The sequence below is a fragment of the Dendronephthya gigantea genome, unplaced genomic scaffold (genome assembly GCF_004324835.1).
Source record: "Dendronephthya gigantea isolate DGI-Jeju-01 unplaced genomic scaffold, DenGig_1.0 000035F, whole genome shotgun sequence".
Taxonomy (NCBI): Eukaryota; Metazoa; Cnidaria; class Anthozoa; order Malacalcyonacea; family Nephtheidae; genus Dendronephthya; species Dendronephthya gigantea.
Genome location: NW_021163045.1, coordinates 1,249,628 through 1,267,285, shown reverse-complemented (window position 1 = coordinate 1,267,285; position 17,658 = coordinate 1,249,628). Strand labels below are relative to the sequence as shown.

Genomic DNA, 17,658 nt, shown 5'->3' with positions numbered 1-17,658 from the left:
GTGCAAACGTACGTGATACTCAGTCATTTTCTGCCGGAATCATAGTTTAGCAAACAGATGAAATGTGGGTACTTATTCTCTTATTTTTTCAGATGTAGCTTAGCATCAAATGTGTTATAACAACTGCCTAAAATAGACAAAACATTTCTCGACGTTTTAACCTGAGGGTCTTCGTCAGGAAAGTTAGTATGACTCACTCTATACTAACTCTTCTGACGAAGACCCTCAGGTCGAAACGTCGAGAAGTGTTTTTGTATATTTTAGGCAGTTGTTATACCACATTTGATGCTAAGTTATTTGAAAACGCTGCCACGCTGCTCCCTGGTTATATTTTTCAGATGTAGACGAATGTTTCATAATTGACTATGACAAATATAACATCGAGAGGGATTTCTATGAGTACGGGAGTAAGAAGATCGACATGGGTACGTTTTCATTCGACGTAAAAGAAATGTGCTTTTACAGAAACGCTGAATGTATCAACACCCCAGGCAGTTATCAATGTCTTTGCAAGAAAGGATATTTTCACCATGAAAAAAGGGCAACTTGTATGGAAGGTGGGCTAAATAGTTTTATATTATGAATGAAAGTAGTTCGAGAGTGAAGCAAATTAGCAAGGTTCAGATATGAATGATTGAATGGAATTAGTTTGTTAAAATTAGCTATTATTGCCTGACCTTTGAAATCTCAAGACGGGAAGAAACGAAGAAGTTTTAAAATGTACTTCAATAATTTAGTTTTGCTTAGAATGTTTTGTGTTGCATGTAGAGTTATCATACATGCATATACAGTAATCATCAGATTTTTCCTTGCATGTGATCATTACTTTCGTATATTCATCATTATGAACGATATTTTCACAGCTAATAATTGCAATTTACCACCTCACGACTGCCACCGGAATGCTCACTGTAAAAGCCACAAGAGTGGGTATACTTGTACTTGTAACAAAGGTTACACTGGAGATGGAAAAGTTAGTTGCACGGGTATGAAATGAAAAACGTAGCTAACTATCCAACTATGAAACGTTTTTTGGAGGAAGAAAAATGTTGAATGACTTGAATCAGTTTGTACATTTCCTTCTTGCATCAATATGCACTGGTCATGACTATAAATAATAATGTGGCTTCAGTTTTTTTATGGGACGCCATTGAATTTGATCTCAGTAACTTCACAGTTTGAATGAAGTCGATTTGTTCACAGATATAGACGAATGCAAAGTCCCTGGTGTGTGTCGACCTCCCAAGAAACACTGCGAGAATATACCGGGATCATATACATGCAATGCATGTGAAAAAGGATACAGTAATTTGGGTGTTAAGTGTACAGGTATGCGGAGTTGCAAAAAGTTTTTAACCTCAATTCTCCAAGACGATTTCAAGCAATATGCATATGAAAAGCTTTAAGACAATGTGATATTTTTTCAGTTAGAAAACTCTTTACTCTTTTCCTACTTTCTCATTCTTCCTTTTTCTTCCTCACCCTTTCTCATTCTTCGACATCCTCTCTCATCCTTCCTCATCCTTCCTCTCCCTTTCCCATCCTTCCTCGCTCTTTCTCAACCTTCCTCATGCATCCTCTCTCATCCTCTCTCATCCTTCCTCATCCTTTCTCGTCCTTCCTCATCCTTTCTCATCTTCCTCATCCTTCCTCATCCTTCCTCATCTTTCTTCATCCTTCCTCATCCTCATTCCGCAATCTTCTCCAGACTCTGAAGGTAGATATTAAATATTCTCTATGGTGGTAACATACATGTGACTGAGCTTGTTTTTGTGAATTTTAGCAAATCAACAAATGTATACAATTTTATTTTCAGACATAAACGAATGCGAATATTACATCCAACCTAATTCAGGAGAATCAAAATCAAAATTAATGATTATTCAAAGTTATGCCCGAGTAACGCTGCCAAAATGCAGTAAACGTGCTTATTGCATAAACACTCCAGGCAGCTATCACTGCCTTTGTAAGAAAGGATATTTTCTTTCCGACAACGGTAAAGACTGTGTGAAAGGTAAGCCGATTAGTTGTTTGGGTCTGTGGGCAGCAGTCGGCATTTACCATTGTCGATTATCATTGGCTAATGAAGAGTCTTCCTCGCTAGGCTATAGCTACATCGTCGAATGTGGACGACACACGGACACAGAACAACACATTGCGACGTAGCTAGATACTTATAGCATCAAATGTGGTATAAAAACTGCCTAAAATAGACAAAACACTTCTCGACGTTTCGACCTGAGAGCCTTCGTCAGGAGAGTTAGTACCACTTAGTATTAACTCTCCTGACGAAGGCCCTCAGGTCGAAACGTCGAGAAGTGTTTTGTCTATTTTAGGCAGTTGTTATACCACATTTGATGCTAAGTTGTTTGAAGACGCTGCCACGCTGCTCCCTGGTTATATTGGAACGTAGCTAGATACTTATGTAGAATGTTTCTATTTACAGTACTCTCTCATACAGGGCTCTTAAAAGTTATCAAACACATATATATAAATTTGCAGGATATATTAAATTTACAGAATATATCTAATTATAAAATTACATGCATTGGTAAAAATAATCGTACGTCCAATCAAGTTACATAAAGTTGATTTAAAGATAGTGAACTGTGGAGATTTTTATTTTATCATTCTACTCAATCTGCTCGTTATAAATCTCCATGCATGAATGCTAAATAACCTAAATGACTACTCTTTCTCTCTATATAAAGTGCTTCAAACCAAACAAATAATGATTATACAATTGCGAGTTTAATTAACCCTTTGTAACTCATTCTTTTTTTAGTTGTCAAAAGTTGCAACAACACACCAATGCTATGCTCCGGTTGGATGGAAGAGTGCGTCGATGGAAACGAACCAGGAGAATTCAAATGTCAATGCCAGGACGGATTTGAGATTTCTGAACGTGGTGGTTGTGTTGGTACTAAACGGTTTCTCGTATTATTATCATGGGATTTTGTTCATTTTTAATGCATACATTCTTTTTTGGCAACTTGTTTCGTTTTTATAGATAAAAATGAATGTGTGAATGGTGAAAATAACTGCCATCAGGAAGCGACATGTCATAACAGTGTCGGTAGTTACTCCTGTGTTTGCAGAGGGGGATTCAAACAATTTAAGAACGGGAGACTGGTGTTTAGATGAGAAAGCGGTACCAGGCAAGTCTCGTGTATGCTTGCATGTCCGCAAGTCAAGCGTCTGTTCAGAATCTTGTAGTTGTAGTATTGCCAATATCAATCATGTCATTTTGTTTTTTAGAAGAGAAAACTAGTCTACCGGCAATTATTATTGCGTCTTCCATTCTTCTTGTGATATCGTTCTCTCTTTTGGTATTTTGCTTATGTCTATACGCGAGGTGATTACATTATATTTAGGCTATATGATAGCATATATTTATGTGTTGCTCAGTTGCTGTGATATTCTAAGAAATCTATCATATTGTGACCAATGCATGAGTTTTGCAGCCAAGTTGTCACGTATATCCAATGATTAACCTTACCTTAGCTATATAGCAAACGGCTTTGTTTATATATACTTCTTGAATTATGGTTAGAGCGCTTCGAAGTGAGAAGAATGTGGTTGAAAACAAGCCCCTTATAAAAGACAAATCCTGGAGAAGCTGGCTGTCCGCCATCATGCCTGCTGAAGATGTTGACGTGGACAGGTAATGATAATGCGTATAGATTCTAACCTCACTCAATGTTGATTTTTGTACTGTTTTATACCGGCTTGTTAGATTTCAAACGAATCAATCAGCTTTGACTGTTTGGTCAGACAGCGATGATGGATACGATCCGTGAATTTCTCTTGGCTTATAACACTAGCTCTTTAAATTGTCAAAATAATACTGATGTAATACAATGTTTTATTATGAAATAAGAAATGTTAATTCTTCTATGTAACGAACGATGGAAATGGGATAAAGATTCCTGTATTGGTTTTACATTTGGGATAAACGGCTGATCAAGAATTGCATTATAATTTAGTAATACATTCGTATATATATGCACTTTATATTTCTTATCACCACGGTCGAATATATTATGTACTGGTATCACCGTCCTTCTGCCTTCGCCATTTTTTTCATCACTTTAATGAACCGACATTATGTACAATTGTGTGACACCCTTACTTCCAATCATTTTTTATCCTGCATTCGCCAAACAAGTATGTTTTTAATCAAGTTTTAGTAAAATTCAAATGTGTACACTGAAGATGCCATCGGGCGGTCGGTGATATGAGATTTCTGTTCAACAAAAGCGTTCACTGGTCAACCACGCAACCTGCAAGATTTGGCTTGTTCGAGATAAAAACACGAAAAAAACATTTACATTTCGCGCGCCTAATTACGTTGACGTAGACAAAGGAATTCCGCGCTGCGTCGCGTTCTGTTCCATTAAGTCGAGTCAGACAAGAATGTGGCTCAATTTATGTTTTTTTCTGTTGGCAAGTGCTTGTTTACTTATAGCAGGTAAGGTTGCTGGTATTTGTGCTGTTGCTGCAGTTGTTGTTGTCATTGTTGCTGTTTTTGTCATTACTGTTTTTGAGGTTGGCATTGTTGTTATTGTCATCATTGTTGTTGTTGACGTTGTTGTTGTTGTTGTTCTATCATTGACATTCTTCTCCTTGTTGTTATCATAATATCGTTATTGTTGCGGATGTAATAGTGTTGTCCTCATCGGCATTGCTAACTTTAGTTCTGTTCTTGCTTTTTTTTTTGGACTGTTCAGGACGCCAAAAAGAAACAAGCTGGCGACAATGCAAACACCTTAATGCTGATATTAAAGAATTTCATATCTTGAATTGTAAAAACATGAAATTAAGGGCTGTACCGAAAGACCTGTTTAAGACGCCTGTTAATTTAATGTAAGTATTTGAGGAGTCTTTGAGCATATGTGTACGCAAAACTTATAATAAATTTCCTGATCACTGCATGAACATGTGTATATTTAATACGATTTTTGAAGTATGCTTTCCGAAAATCCTTACAATTGCACCTGCAAAAATATGGAGTGGTTTTTAAAGAAGCTTCATCGTCGAGATATCAAAAAACGTGTCATCGATCATAAAAGAATGATATGTACACGTCCAAAAAGACTTAGATTCAAGAGGATATATAACCTTAAAGTTTCCGATGTGTGTTTTGAACGAGGTACGTTGAAGAAGCTAGCTGTTAATGAAATCGTTTTTGCAAATCCTCAGCTTTTTTTTAGCTTCAACAAAGATGTTGCCAGATGAATTCTTGTACATAAGACTGTTTAGCCAACAAAATGCCCGTAGTCAACTCCCGTTCAAGATGATATTTGGTGCCTAATTGAGGTGCTAGTCTTGATGTTTTGTGTTGATATTTTTCAGGCCAAGCAAAAGATGAATGTGCGTTAAAACTCCATAAATGTCACAAATACGCCCAATGCTCAGACCGCAAATTTGGATACGTTTGCACCTGTCGACCTGGCTTTACTGGAAATGGGAGATATTGCATCGGTATGGATGTAAAAAATAGATAAATACTCTCGGTGGATTATAGTTATGGCTAGATGTGAACAATAAGAGATAAAGTAGAATCCTAAAACCTTTTTTAGATATCAATGAATGTAAAGTTGCCAAATCGCCATGTCCTACACATGCAAAGTGTAAGAATAGTTTGGGATCATATTCCTGTGTTTGTAATCCAGGATTTATTATGAAAGGATCAAAATGTACAGGTACGAGAATTGCTAGAGTAAATATAGTTAGAACAGCACTTATGTGGGATTCCCCTGATGATACAGCGTCCACCGCTAATGCACTTTAGTACAATATATGTCAACTTTAGTACAATTAACGTCAAAGTATTAAACTTTACATGCAGCGGACCCTTTTGGGGAAAACCTTGTATAGGCTAAATGGAGATGATGGATCAAAAGTAATTTTATAGCTTTTTACAGGATCCTAAAGTTCTAAATCTTTTTTTAGATGTAGACGAATGTGACGTTTCGCAACCGCCATGTCAATTTGCAAATGCAAAGTGTAAGAATAGTTTGGGATCATATTCCTGTGTTTGTAATCAAGGCTTTATCTTGGAAAAGTCAAAATGTACAGGTACGAAAATTAGCTTGAATGAAGCTGAAAAAGCACTCGTCCTTTCACCAAAGTAAGCTTTACAACGGGCTTTTTAAATTGGGCGAAACTTTGTAAAGTGGTGGAGATATTGGGTCTTGTAAAGATTTTCGTGGTTTCTAAAGAATCCTGAACTTTTATAGATATAAATGAATGTAGACTTCCCAAACCGCCATGTCATGAACATGCAAAATGTAGGAATAGTTTTGGTTCATATTCGTGTGTTTGCAAGCGAGGCTTTATCTTGAAGAAATCAAAATGTCAAGGTAGGAGAATTGCTACAATGGATAGTTAGAACAGCACTTATGCATGTCAGAACAGCGATTATGCAGGAAGTCCCTGATGCTATGTCTGCAACGCAAGGTTTCACTTTAATGCAACACATTCCCTTTACATTAAAGTGAAGCGTGCTTGTATAAAGACATTGTGGTAGCTGGTAAATCTGACTTTTTTTCAAGACATTGACGAATGTCGTGCTGGAACCGCTGCGTGTGATGCTCGTGCTGATTGTATAAATACACCAGGAAGATTCAAATGTGTATGTAAAGAAGGATATTATGGCCAGAGGGGGAAAAATTGCGTTAAAAAAGGCAAGTCCATTACCCTTAGTTGTTATACATTCGACCATGGTCCTGTATACAATATTCCGGCCATATTCGACCATGGTCATATTCGCCGGAAAATGGCAAATACGACCATGGTCATATTCGCCGTAAAATGGCAAATACGACCATGGTCATATTTGCCGGAAAATGGCAAATACGACCATGGTCATATTCGCCGGAAAATGGCAAATACGACCATGGTCATATTCGCCGGAAAATGGCAAATACGACCGTGGTCATATTCGCCGGAAAATGGCAAATACGACCATGGTCATATTCGCCGGAAAATGGCAAATACGCGACCATGGTCATATTCGCCGGAAAATGGCAAATACGACCATGGTCATATTCGCCGGAAAATGGCAAATACGACCATGGTCATATTCGCCGGAAAATGGCAAATACGACCATGGTCATATTCGCCGGAAAATGGCAAATACGACCATGGTCATATTCGCCGGAAAATGGCAAATACGACCATGGTCATATTCGCCGGAAAATGGCAAATACGACCATGGTCATATTCGCCGGAAAATGGCAAATACGACCATGGTCATATTCGCCGGAAAATGGCAAATACGACCATGGTCATATTCGCCGGAAAATGGCAAATACGACCATGGTCATATTCGCCGGAAAATGGCAAATACGACCATGGTCATATTCGCCGGAAAATGGCAAATACGACCATGGTCATATTCGCCGGAAAATGGCAAATACGACCATGGTCATATTCGCCGGAAAATGGCAAATACGACCATGGTCATATTCGCCGGAAAATGGCAAATACGACCATGGTCATATTCGCCGGAAAATGGCAAATACGACCATGGTCATATTCGCCGGAAAATGGCAAATACGACCATGGTCATATTCGCCGGAAAATGGCAAATACGACCATGGTCATATTCGCCGGAAAATGGCAAATACGACCGTGGTCATATTCGCCGGAAAATGGCAAATACGACCGTGGTCATATTCGCCGGAAAATGGCAAATACGACCATGGTCATATTCGCCGGAAAATGGCAAATACGACCATGGTCATATTCGCCGGAAAATGGCAAATACGACCATGGTCATATTCGCCGGAAAATGGCAAATACGACCATGGTCATATTCGCCGGAAAATGGCAAATACGACCAAGGTCATATTCGCCGTAAAATGGCAAATACGACCATGGTCATATTCGCCGGAAAATGGCAAATACGACCATGGTCATATTCGCCGGAAAATGGCAAATACGACCGTGGTCATATTCGCCGGAAAATGGCAAATACGACCTGGTCATATTCGCCGGAAAATGGCAAATACGACCATGGTCATATTCGCCGGAAAATGGCAAATACGACCATGGTCATATTCGCCGGAAAATGGCAAATACGACCATGGTCATATTCGCCGGAAAATGGCAAATACGACCATGGTCATATTCGCCGGAAAATGGCAAATACGACCATGGTCATATTCGCCGGAAAATGGCAAATACGACCATGGTCATATTCGCCGGAAAATGACAAATACGACCATGGTCATATTCGCCGTAAAATGGCAAATACGACCATGGTCATATTCGCCGGAAAATGGCAAATACGACCATGGTCATATGCTCCGGAAAATGGCAAATACGACCATGGTCATATTCGCCGGAAAATGGCAAATACGACCATGGTCATATTCGCCGGAAAATGGCAAATACGACCATGGTCATATTCGCCGGAAAATGGCAAATACGACCATGGTCATATTCGCCGGAAAATGGCAAATACGACCGTGGTCATATTCGCCGGAAAATGGCAAATACGACCATGGTCATATTCGCCGGAAAATGGCAAATACGACCATGGTCATATTCGCCGGAAAATGGCAAATACGACCATGGTCATATTCGCCGGAAAATGGCAAATACGACCGGTCATATTCGCCGGAAAATGGCAAATACGACCATGGTCATATTCGCCGGAAAATGGCAAATACGACCATGGTCATATTCGCCGGAAAATGGCAAATACGACCATGGTCATATTCGGAAAATGGCAAATACGACATGATCATATGCTCCGGAAAATGGCAAATACGACCATGGTCATATTCGCCGGAAAATGGTCATATGCCATTTTCCGGCGAACTCGACCATGCTCGTAATTACCATTTTCCGGCGAACTCGACCATGGTCCGGCGAACTCGAGAATTTGCCATTCGACCATGGTCGAGTCGGCCGGAAAATGGCGAATTCAACCTAGAAAATAGCGTATGGTATTTCGATCGACCATAGTATTTCGGGTTGACTGAACATAAGATTATACCATTTTTGTAAAATTTATATACATCCTCGGTTATGTGGTATTTTTAAAATAGATATAGCTTTGAGAAGCTGTAGCGATACACCTGGACCATGTTCCGGATTGATGGAAGAGTGCATTGATGGCGACAAACCAGGCGAATTTACCTGCCATTGCAAAGCTGGATTTAAAAGTTCTATTTATGGTCATTGTGAAGGTACAGCGCGCCAGACATCAGTTACGGCCAGTCTGTACGCACAATCCAATTTTGTTGGATCCTTTTCACTTCTGACGTATGAAATATAGTCAGTTATTGATAAAGCAGTACTGTATTGCTTCAGTGGAATTCCTGCTCATATACATTGCAAAATAACAAACTATAAAACATCCGTCAGAAGTGAATTGGATTCAACAAAATTGGATCGTGTGAACAGTCCTTTTTTGTCGTAAATTTTTGCCTCACTTTAAAACTTCCCTAACGAGGCCCCTTATGTCGAAACGTCGAAAAGTTTTTTGTCTATATTTTAGGCATTTGTTATACCACTCATTTCATGTTATGTTATTTACGAATGCAAGTTTGATAAATGCGTATGATTCGTCTTTACAGATATTGACGAATGTGAGACCGAAATTGAACCATGTGACCCAATAGCTGACTGTGTCAATACACCGGGGTCTTACAAGTGCGTTTGTCCAAAAGCTGGATATTTAAACGCTGGTCGAACTTGCCTTGGTCAGTGGTGATTTCTTTTTATCAAGAATTTCATTCAAATAACCTTTCGTTTAACGTCGAAGGCACTAACAGCAAGAAACATTTGAGCTGTTTCTTTCAGAAAAGAGGTCTTATTGGATTTTTTTTGACCTTCTCAGACATAAATGAATGCGAGAATGGTAAACATGACTGTCATCAAGATGCAATATGCAAAAACAATCCTGGAAGTTTTTCGTGCGAGTGTGCAACTGGATTTAAACAATTTAGGAATGGTAGACTCTGTCTGAAAGAGGAAGAGGAAGAAGAAGGTAGGGTGGGGTGTGGAGGAGAGAGTGTGACTATCTTAACTTTGGGCGGGGGGGGAGGTCTGTAATAACAATTCTGTAATATCTTCATGGTCGTTATGTCTCCTGTAACGCCCTCTATAGATTTTGTTTTGTATTTTAGAATCTAACGTGGCTCTAGTGGTTATCATTTTGCTTATTGTCATCATTCTTGGCATTGCAGCGCTAGCATTTTTTTTATACGTGAGGTGAGAGACTGTGATATCACTGCTGCTCTTGTCTTTTGCTAAATTTTAAAGTTTCTATAAAATGCTCATTTAAAGGGACCATAGAATAATCAGTATTTCGTAGCTAATTTAATTTTTGCGAGTTCATCTTCCAGAAGAATGCAGAGCCGAAAAAAAGCGATTGAAAAGAAGCCTCTGATAAAAGAAACACCGAAGGCAAACTGGTTATCAAATTTCATGTTTCCTAAAACTAACGTAAACAGGTACATGGAGGAGTATATTTGTGATTTCTGCCAGTTGTACAACGTATAGAAAATAAAATTTCTCGTCAATTTCTTTTTCAGTCTTCCTACGAATGAATCAGCTCTCACGCTCTGGTCAGACAGCGATGAGGGGTGAATTGATTTTACGTGTTTACCTCTTTTCGTCTGAAAATGTTTGAAAATGGAATGACTTCTTTTTTTTAATGTCAGGACTATAATACAATGTACTGAATGGTGGATGACTAGTTTGTTTTCTTGTACGAACGAGGATAGGACATGAACGGGATTTACAAAAATAGGCTGGCAGTGTGTAGTTCTTTGAAACGGGAGCTGTGACATTTACGTCTTAGTGGTTCTTGACTCACTAGAATGAGGCCAGATCTCCCTCGCTTACCAATCAAAAGGGAAGCATTCTAACTAAAAATGATCGAAAAAGCTCAACCCGTACTAGTTCCTACCAATTTTCATCATCTTTTTCCATGACGCGCGCTTCTAATCTAATAATTGCACTGAAAAATCACATGCATGCTTCCTGCAAGCTTGTAAATGAGAAGTGATTACAATGACGTAACACAAACAGATTAGAACACAGTAACGTGCGAAGCGCTTTGAAAGCAGCGGTTAGACCGATGTGGATGCTAGGCATTTTTCTGCTCTGGACTGTCGGTTTAAATTTAACAGGTGAGTTTTTTTATGTTTGTTGTTGTTTTCTGCTGTTTGTTGTCTTTCATGTTGTTGTTTTTGTTGACGTTGTTGTGGTCAATCTTAACTTTCTTTGTTTTGCACTTAACGAGCAGAAGGCAGGGTATCAATGACAGAACTCTGGTGCGACGTTTGGACTGACATTGAGCCATCCAAAGCCTATTGTGCTGACAATGATCTTACATTTATTCCACCAGACATATTTAATACCTCTGTGGATAAAATGTAAGTAATTATCTCCTGTATAAAAAACTGTTGACATTGAAGTGTGAACAAACTTGAGTCCTATATACGAGAAAGTCCTATATACAAGAAACGTCTTCTTTTAGTTACCTTGCTGAAAACCCTTTCGATTGCAACTGTGGAATGGAATGGTTCCTCAAGAGACTTCATCTTAAGAATTTTCCACAAACTATTACAGATGTTAAAGAAATGATGTGTAAGACGCCTGCGAGACTGAAAGGCAAACGCATTTATCGTCTAAAAAGAAAGGATATATGTCTACCAGTGGATGAATGCAAGTTAAAAACTCATAAATGTCACAAGAGCGCGGACTGTATCGATCGTGAGAATGGATACACGTGTACCTGTCGTGATGGTTTCACTGGAGATGGAAAAAGGTGTGTTGGTAAGTCAATTACTCGGTTGTACCGAAATGTACCTTCATTCAGGCGTCGGCTAAACGAAATTTGGATTCAGGGAGTTGTAAACTAGGATCAGACCCACTCGGAACGAAGTCGAGTCACAGATTGCGCTACATCACTCATTACAAAATATAATCAAAAGAATTATATCGATAATTTTTCTTAAGATGTTTTCAGGATAATGTTTGGATAGTTTAGGCTTCCTCTTATAATATTCAACAGATTCTTTGAGGATGCATTGCTTCTACTTCAAAACAAAAGTGTCAAATTTGTTTTCAGAAATAGACGAGTGTGACTTTCCCCAATCATGTCCGGAAAATTCTGTTTGTCTGAATAGCATTGGGACATATTCGTGTACCTGTAACCAGGGGTATCAAATGAGATATTCAGTGTGTCAAGGTGAGAAAAATACCATGCATCAGTTATTCACTATATACTCGTGAAATGATCACAAATCATTTTCATTTTAAGATATCAATGAGTGTCACAAGTCGATATGTCAGAAGCATTCAAAATGTATCAACACTCCAGGAAGTTATCGCTGTGTTTGCGAAAAAGGATACTACAAGCAATGGGGTAAAAAATGTGTTAAAAGAGGTAAATTTCGTAAAATATTAGTACGATTTTTCTAGACTATATTTTAAAAGAAGAACTGCCAACCTCAAAGTATATTCAATGGTTTAAAATTCTTAAAATCGTCCAGATGTTGATGAATGCAAAACGATGAGGAAACCTTGCGACCCGATTGCTGATTGTGAGAATACTGTAGGATCATACAAATGTGTTTGTCCTGAAGGATATAGAAGCAGTGGTAGAAATTGCATTGGTTGGTATATAGTCATGTATTTGTTTTCATCTTGTAGCCAAAAATATTACTTGCAAAATGAATTGTCTTCTGGCGGGAATCAAAGGTTATTCAGCAAGTCCTCGACCATAATATATAACGGTACTTGAAAGTTTACAAGCATTGTAACTGTAGCTACCTTTCTTTTTTAGATATAGACGAATGTGAAAGTGCCGAGGATGACTGTCATCGTGATGCTGTGTGCCAAAACAATGCCGGCAGTTACTTGTGCTCCTGTAAATCTGGTTTTAAACAGTTGAAAGATGGACGACTCTGCTTGAGAGAAGAAGGCAAGCGTAATAGTACAGTGGTTAATCCTGTATTTTATTACAGTACTTCTTACACTAAAAAGACTGTTTTACGTTTTAGAAGATGAATCAAATGTGGTTCTGATAATTGTGGGGTCGTTTCTCTTTGTTCTGCTAGTTACTGCGTCGCTGGCATTTTATTTATACATGAGGTAATTGCCTTCATAGAAGAGTAAAATATAGTGACTCCTTCAAGCGGAGACCCTGAAGAAATCCTGTAACGTTTTGGAACATACAGAATTATCACAGCATAGCGTCCCTTTTCAGAAACACCTCGAAGCAAAGGGAGAATATCAAAGGAGGATTGCCAGTAAAAGAAAACCGGAAGACCAGAAACTGGCTATCGAACTTTATGTTTCCTAAATACAATATGAACAGGTTCCTATACCTCAGAGATTATGTCATAATGACATGCTTATCGCTTCTACCGTGGTGTAATTCCAACCTACAAATAACTCCAGCTTCCGTCATTTTTTTTACAGAATGCCGATGAATGTGTCAGTTTTAACTCTCTGGTCCGAGAGCGAAAGTGATGACGAGTGAGATGAGTTGTTTGATGAATTGTGTATCTTGAAATGGACGATGATTTGGGTGAAGATTTCACTGAATAAAGCAGTATCAGTTATATAAGTTGATCTGAAGAAAGCTGTTTTATTTTGCTTTTTTGGCCTTTAATAAAGATATTGGCAGAGAAATGTGGTGATTTTCTGTAGCTTAGCTAATCAGTGGATTAAGAAAGCGAATAAATGAATGTAACTATACTAGACAAGGCGATTACCTTGACAAAGATGAGTGTACATCAATGGGTACAAATGACAATGATATATTCAAATCCAGTTAACATACGACGGTCAGTTAAACACGAAGTAAACATGGCAACAACAGAATGCTTTTAAATGTGTCGTATATTTTTTTACCGATTTTGCCTTAGTTTTTCCATTTTTTGACATTTGAATGGATGATTTTGCATCAGGAAGGGTATGTGTACTGCACTATGTCTTAAAAACAACGATACTTCCTGAAGTTCCGCCTGTAAAATACTTCAAAATTCGCAGATTTTGATAGTTTGACATTGTATATATACAGGTTGCTAAAAAGGGAAGGAGAGCGAATTTGTCGTTTGAACCGGGTATTGAAGACGGATCAGATAACTTCAATGGCCAAGCTAGTGAACCAGTTGCCAACAGCACATCAGGACAGGTTTGTAAAGTGCTATTACAATAGTTGTTGGGCAGACTCACATAATTTTTGATAGAATTGATTACTGAATACTGATCGAGCTCGTACTTTTAATAGCAGTTTACCGAAAAACCGTCGGTGAAGAAGAAGGGTGGTTGGGCAAATGAAAGTCCAAAGGAGAAACGCAAAAGGTATAACCTCTTCTGATGAACATCAAAAGTGTTGTGTAAAGTCGTTTAAACATGGTTATACATATTGAAACTTTCTTATACAATCAAATTTTGTTTTTATTTTCAGTGCAGTCAAGAAGAAACAAAATGATTCAGATGTGACTACTATTGATGAGTAAGTAATAAGTTGATCCCATATATGATTCATCCCATTGAGAGAGTGGATATACCCAGTGGTGTAGCCAGCCCGACAATTTAGTCATGCCATGCTAATATCTTGGTGTTCATTGACTGTGAAAGCAATGAATTTCTGAAGAAATGAATAATGATAATAACATAAAATTTTCATAGCATGGCTAAATTGTCAGGCTGACTACACCACTATATATACTAGAGGGATGTACACCCTTCTTCCCCCCCTCCTTGCACCCTCAGTAAATCTACCCCTGATTAGACCATTGAAGATGTTTTTTTTTTGGTTTAGTGAAAGGTTAAGAAAAGACCACCAGGTGGTAGAGGAGAGTGATGGTTGGTATCAGTAATGAAAATCTTGGGAGTATTAGATTTTTGGATTATAACTATGTATTTTCTATTATTCTTCTCTGTTAGAGATTCCTGTCATTCCTGATCTTGATGATTTTCAAGAAGAAGATCTTGCAAACAAAATCGCTGCTCCACCAAGGTTGGTTTGTGATTTGTGAGACAGTGATATCCATCATATACCCAGCTTTATAGACGGAACTACATTTTGTGCTTGAATTTTCAGTGTCCAAGTAAATCGTGTCGCAACATACAAGGAGTTGGATAATGATTTTCAAAAGCACTTATACCTGCTGACTTTGGTATGAAAGTCTCAATAATTTCTCTTATAATGTCACTTAACAATGTGTTTCATTCCTTAACTGAAAATTTTGCTTTCTTTTACTAGGATGATGAAATTGATTTAAAGCTTTTGGGAAAGGTCTTAGCACCAGAATCAACGGTCTTTGAAGTAAGAACTTTAAAGCATGCAGTCCCTGAATATTTTTTCAATGCATTTACTAGGAATACGTATGCTTCATTTCATTTTAAAGGAGGACAAAGTATGGGATTGGGATAGACTCTTTACTGAAGTATCATCTGAATTGCAAACAGAATGGGAGACAAGAAAGACAAAGAATGAAAACAGACCTCAACCACCAGTGGAATAATACCATGTGTAAATACTGTGTAAATAGTAAATACTGTAATAAAGACAGTGAACTGGATGTAGCAAATGAAAAGAATTATTGTTGACTGTTGTGCTTTATCGTAAAGCAGGGAGGTGTAGCACCCAAGTTTTACTGATGATCACATGTAGTATAAGTATGTAGTATAAACAAGGTTCATGCTTCCAAATTCCAATAACAAAACCTTGAGGAAGTCTACCTTAGTGGAGTGTTTACCAAGCTGGCTGAACGCAATGCAATGTATATGAAAAATTCAAACAGCAACCATACAATGTTGCTGACGTGCAAAAAGGGTGTTGGCGTTTAGGGCCGCCTCCTCTCTCCCACGAAGTTTGTAAAGTTACCAACACTATAGTTCATCCATCCGGCATAGCCGATAAAGCATCGTGCAATGCAATATATCCATGCAGTATATTATATAGCTCAGTGTCTTCCAATATGGCCGCTGTGGAACCATAGACAGGAGTTTTTTGGCTTCATATTTTCGGCCAGAGGTAGTGTTCCAGTTTTCTTCAATATCCAGCTTTCAGCTGCAAGTATGTAAGACTTTCCTGGTATATTTTCATCGTCTGCTGTGTTTCATAGATAACAAATATGACGACAATCAGACCATTTACTTGTGAAGATCTATTTCACTTTGCTAATGTGTAAGTATATGAATATTATGATATGTGATAATGTAAAGACTCAGGTGTGTATATTAAATGTATATGTGATGTTGCTACTCTGAGTCACCAACCGGGCAAGCTGAAAGCCCGGTTGGTGATGCAGAGTAGCACCATCACATATACATTTAATCACCGTGATTTGATATGATATGTGTATGGTAGTATTAATGTCAGACAGTTTCACTCAAAATTTGGCATGCATTATAGTCTGTATTTACAATCAAGTGTTTTTGAGTGTAAGAGCCTGTTAGATCAGACTTGTGTGATAATTAAAGGTAACTTGCTAAATTAGCTACAATGCAATTATTTTATTCTGCTGTTTTTCAGAAATTTAGATCCACTCACTGAAACAGTATCCTTTATCGATACAAGGAACCAAGGCTGTATAAAATTACAGTTAATTTTCACATTTCTCTCTTAACCTTTGAAAGGTTGTTCCACAGATTCCTAGCACAATTTAAAGTTTAAACAAAAATATGACCATAATATATGACCTTAACTACTATTGATAGTATGGGATTCAGTTCTATCTTCAATATTTATCTCGATGGCCAGAGTACTTTCAAGTTGCAGAATCTCCCGATGGAAGAATAATGGGTTATAGTGAGTAACTCAATGCATGACCAGGATAGTTCTTTCTGTTTGAGGTCAGAAATTTCCCTGTTCTCCTATCAAAAAGTTTAGTTATTTATCGATTCTTTTTTATTTAGTCATGGGCAAGGCAGAAGGAAGTATAGAACAGGAACAATGGCATGGTCATGTGACAGCTGTTACAGTTTCTCCCGAGTTCAGGAAACTGGGACTAGCTGCGAAATTGATGACCAGTTTAGAGGAAATATCTGAAAGGTGGAAATTCAAATTAATGCCAGTTCATGAACACAATTTTTAGTGGTTGGATATACACAATGTAGTAATTAGATGTCTTCTTTCACTTTAGGAAAAAGTGTTTCTTTGTGGACTTGTTTGTTCGAGTATCTAACGAAGTTGCCGTGAAAATGTATGGTAATTTGGGTTACGTTCTTTATCGTCGAGTTCTGGATTATTACTCTGGTGATCCCGATGAAGATGCTTTTGGTGAGACTTGTGTTTTTGCATTGCTTTGTGAAGTCGTTTTGATGTCAATAAAAGATGCATGGGGGGGAGAGGAACCAGAGACATGATAGGGGGGAAGAACCAGTTTGCAAGGGGGAAACAAAATATCTATTAATACCTTGACTTGATTTTTAGACATGCGTAAAGCTCTATCACAGGATAAAGAGAAGAAGTCTATGATACCGTTAAACCATCCAGTACGTCCAGAGGATGTCTTAGAATAACCATATGACCAACCATCAAACATCAGGATACCAAAAAACACAATCTGATATATATCAATCGAAACTAAATATCAGATATTTGAAATGCAATTTGATGGTTGGTCTTTTAAAAACCTATAAACCTTTTTTAGCGAAGTGTACAATATT

General features: G+C 38.0%; 3 protein-coding genes across 4 annotated transcripts; all 3 read left to right on the top strand.

Moving 5' to 3' along the window:
* Nucleotides 1–421: 421 nt before the first annotated feature.
* LOC114525606 (fibrillin-1-like) lies at nt 422–10,528 on the top strand. Its single transcript, XM_028546993.1, has 13 exons — nt 422–557; nt 864–986; nt 1,204–1,329; nt 1,949–2,014; nt 2,786–2,920; nt 3,011–3,076; nt 5,356–5,484; nt 5,583–5,705; nt 5,956–6,081; nt 6,243–6,365; nt 6,558–6,689; nt 9,857–10,006; nt 10,473–10,528. The coding sequence occupies exons 1-13, from the start codon at nt 422–424 to the stop codon at nt 10,526–10,528; spliced, it is 1,491 nt and encodes a 496-aa protein (XP_028402794.1).
* Nucleotides 10,529–13,836: 3,308 nt separating this feature from the next.
* LOC114525758 (intraflagellar transport protein 43 homolog A-like) lies at nt 13,837–15,657 on the top strand. Of its 2 annotated transcripts, none has more exons than XM_028547180.1 (9): nt 13,837–13,948; nt 14,057–14,170; nt 14,270–14,340; nt 14,447–14,494; nt 14,804–14,847; nt 14,929–15,001; nt 15,086–15,161; nt 15,248–15,310; nt 15,393–15,657. In XM_028547180.1, exons 1-9 carry the CDS (start codon nt 13,925–13,927, stop codon nt 15,507–15,509), a joined length of 630 nt encoding a protein of 209 aa, XP_028402981.1. In that variant the 5' UTR covers nt 13,837–13,924; the 3' UTR covers nt 15,510–15,657. The 2 variants fall into 2 exon arrangements, with proteins under 2 accessions (XP_028402981.1, XP_028402980.1); XM_028547179.1 differs by having other exon boundaries at nt 14,267–14,340; nt 15,393–15,653.
* A 306-nt stretch (nt 15,658–15,963) lies between these two features.
* On the top strand, nt 15,964–17,565 carry LOC114525668 (N-alpha-acetyltransferase 20-like). The gene is made up of 7 exons (XM_028547073.1): nt 15,964–16,021; nt 16,113–16,174; nt 16,523–16,547; nt 16,708–16,798; nt 16,906–17,041; nt 17,133–17,269; nt 17,423–17,565. Exons 2-7 carry the CDS (start codon nt 16,122–16,124, stop codon nt 17,509–17,511), a joined length of 531 nt encoding a protein of 176 aa, XP_028402874.1. The 5' UTR covers nt 15,964–16,021; nt 16,113–16,121; the 3' UTR covers nt 17,512–17,565.
* The last annotated feature ends 93 nt before the right edge of the window (nt 17,566–17,658 follow it).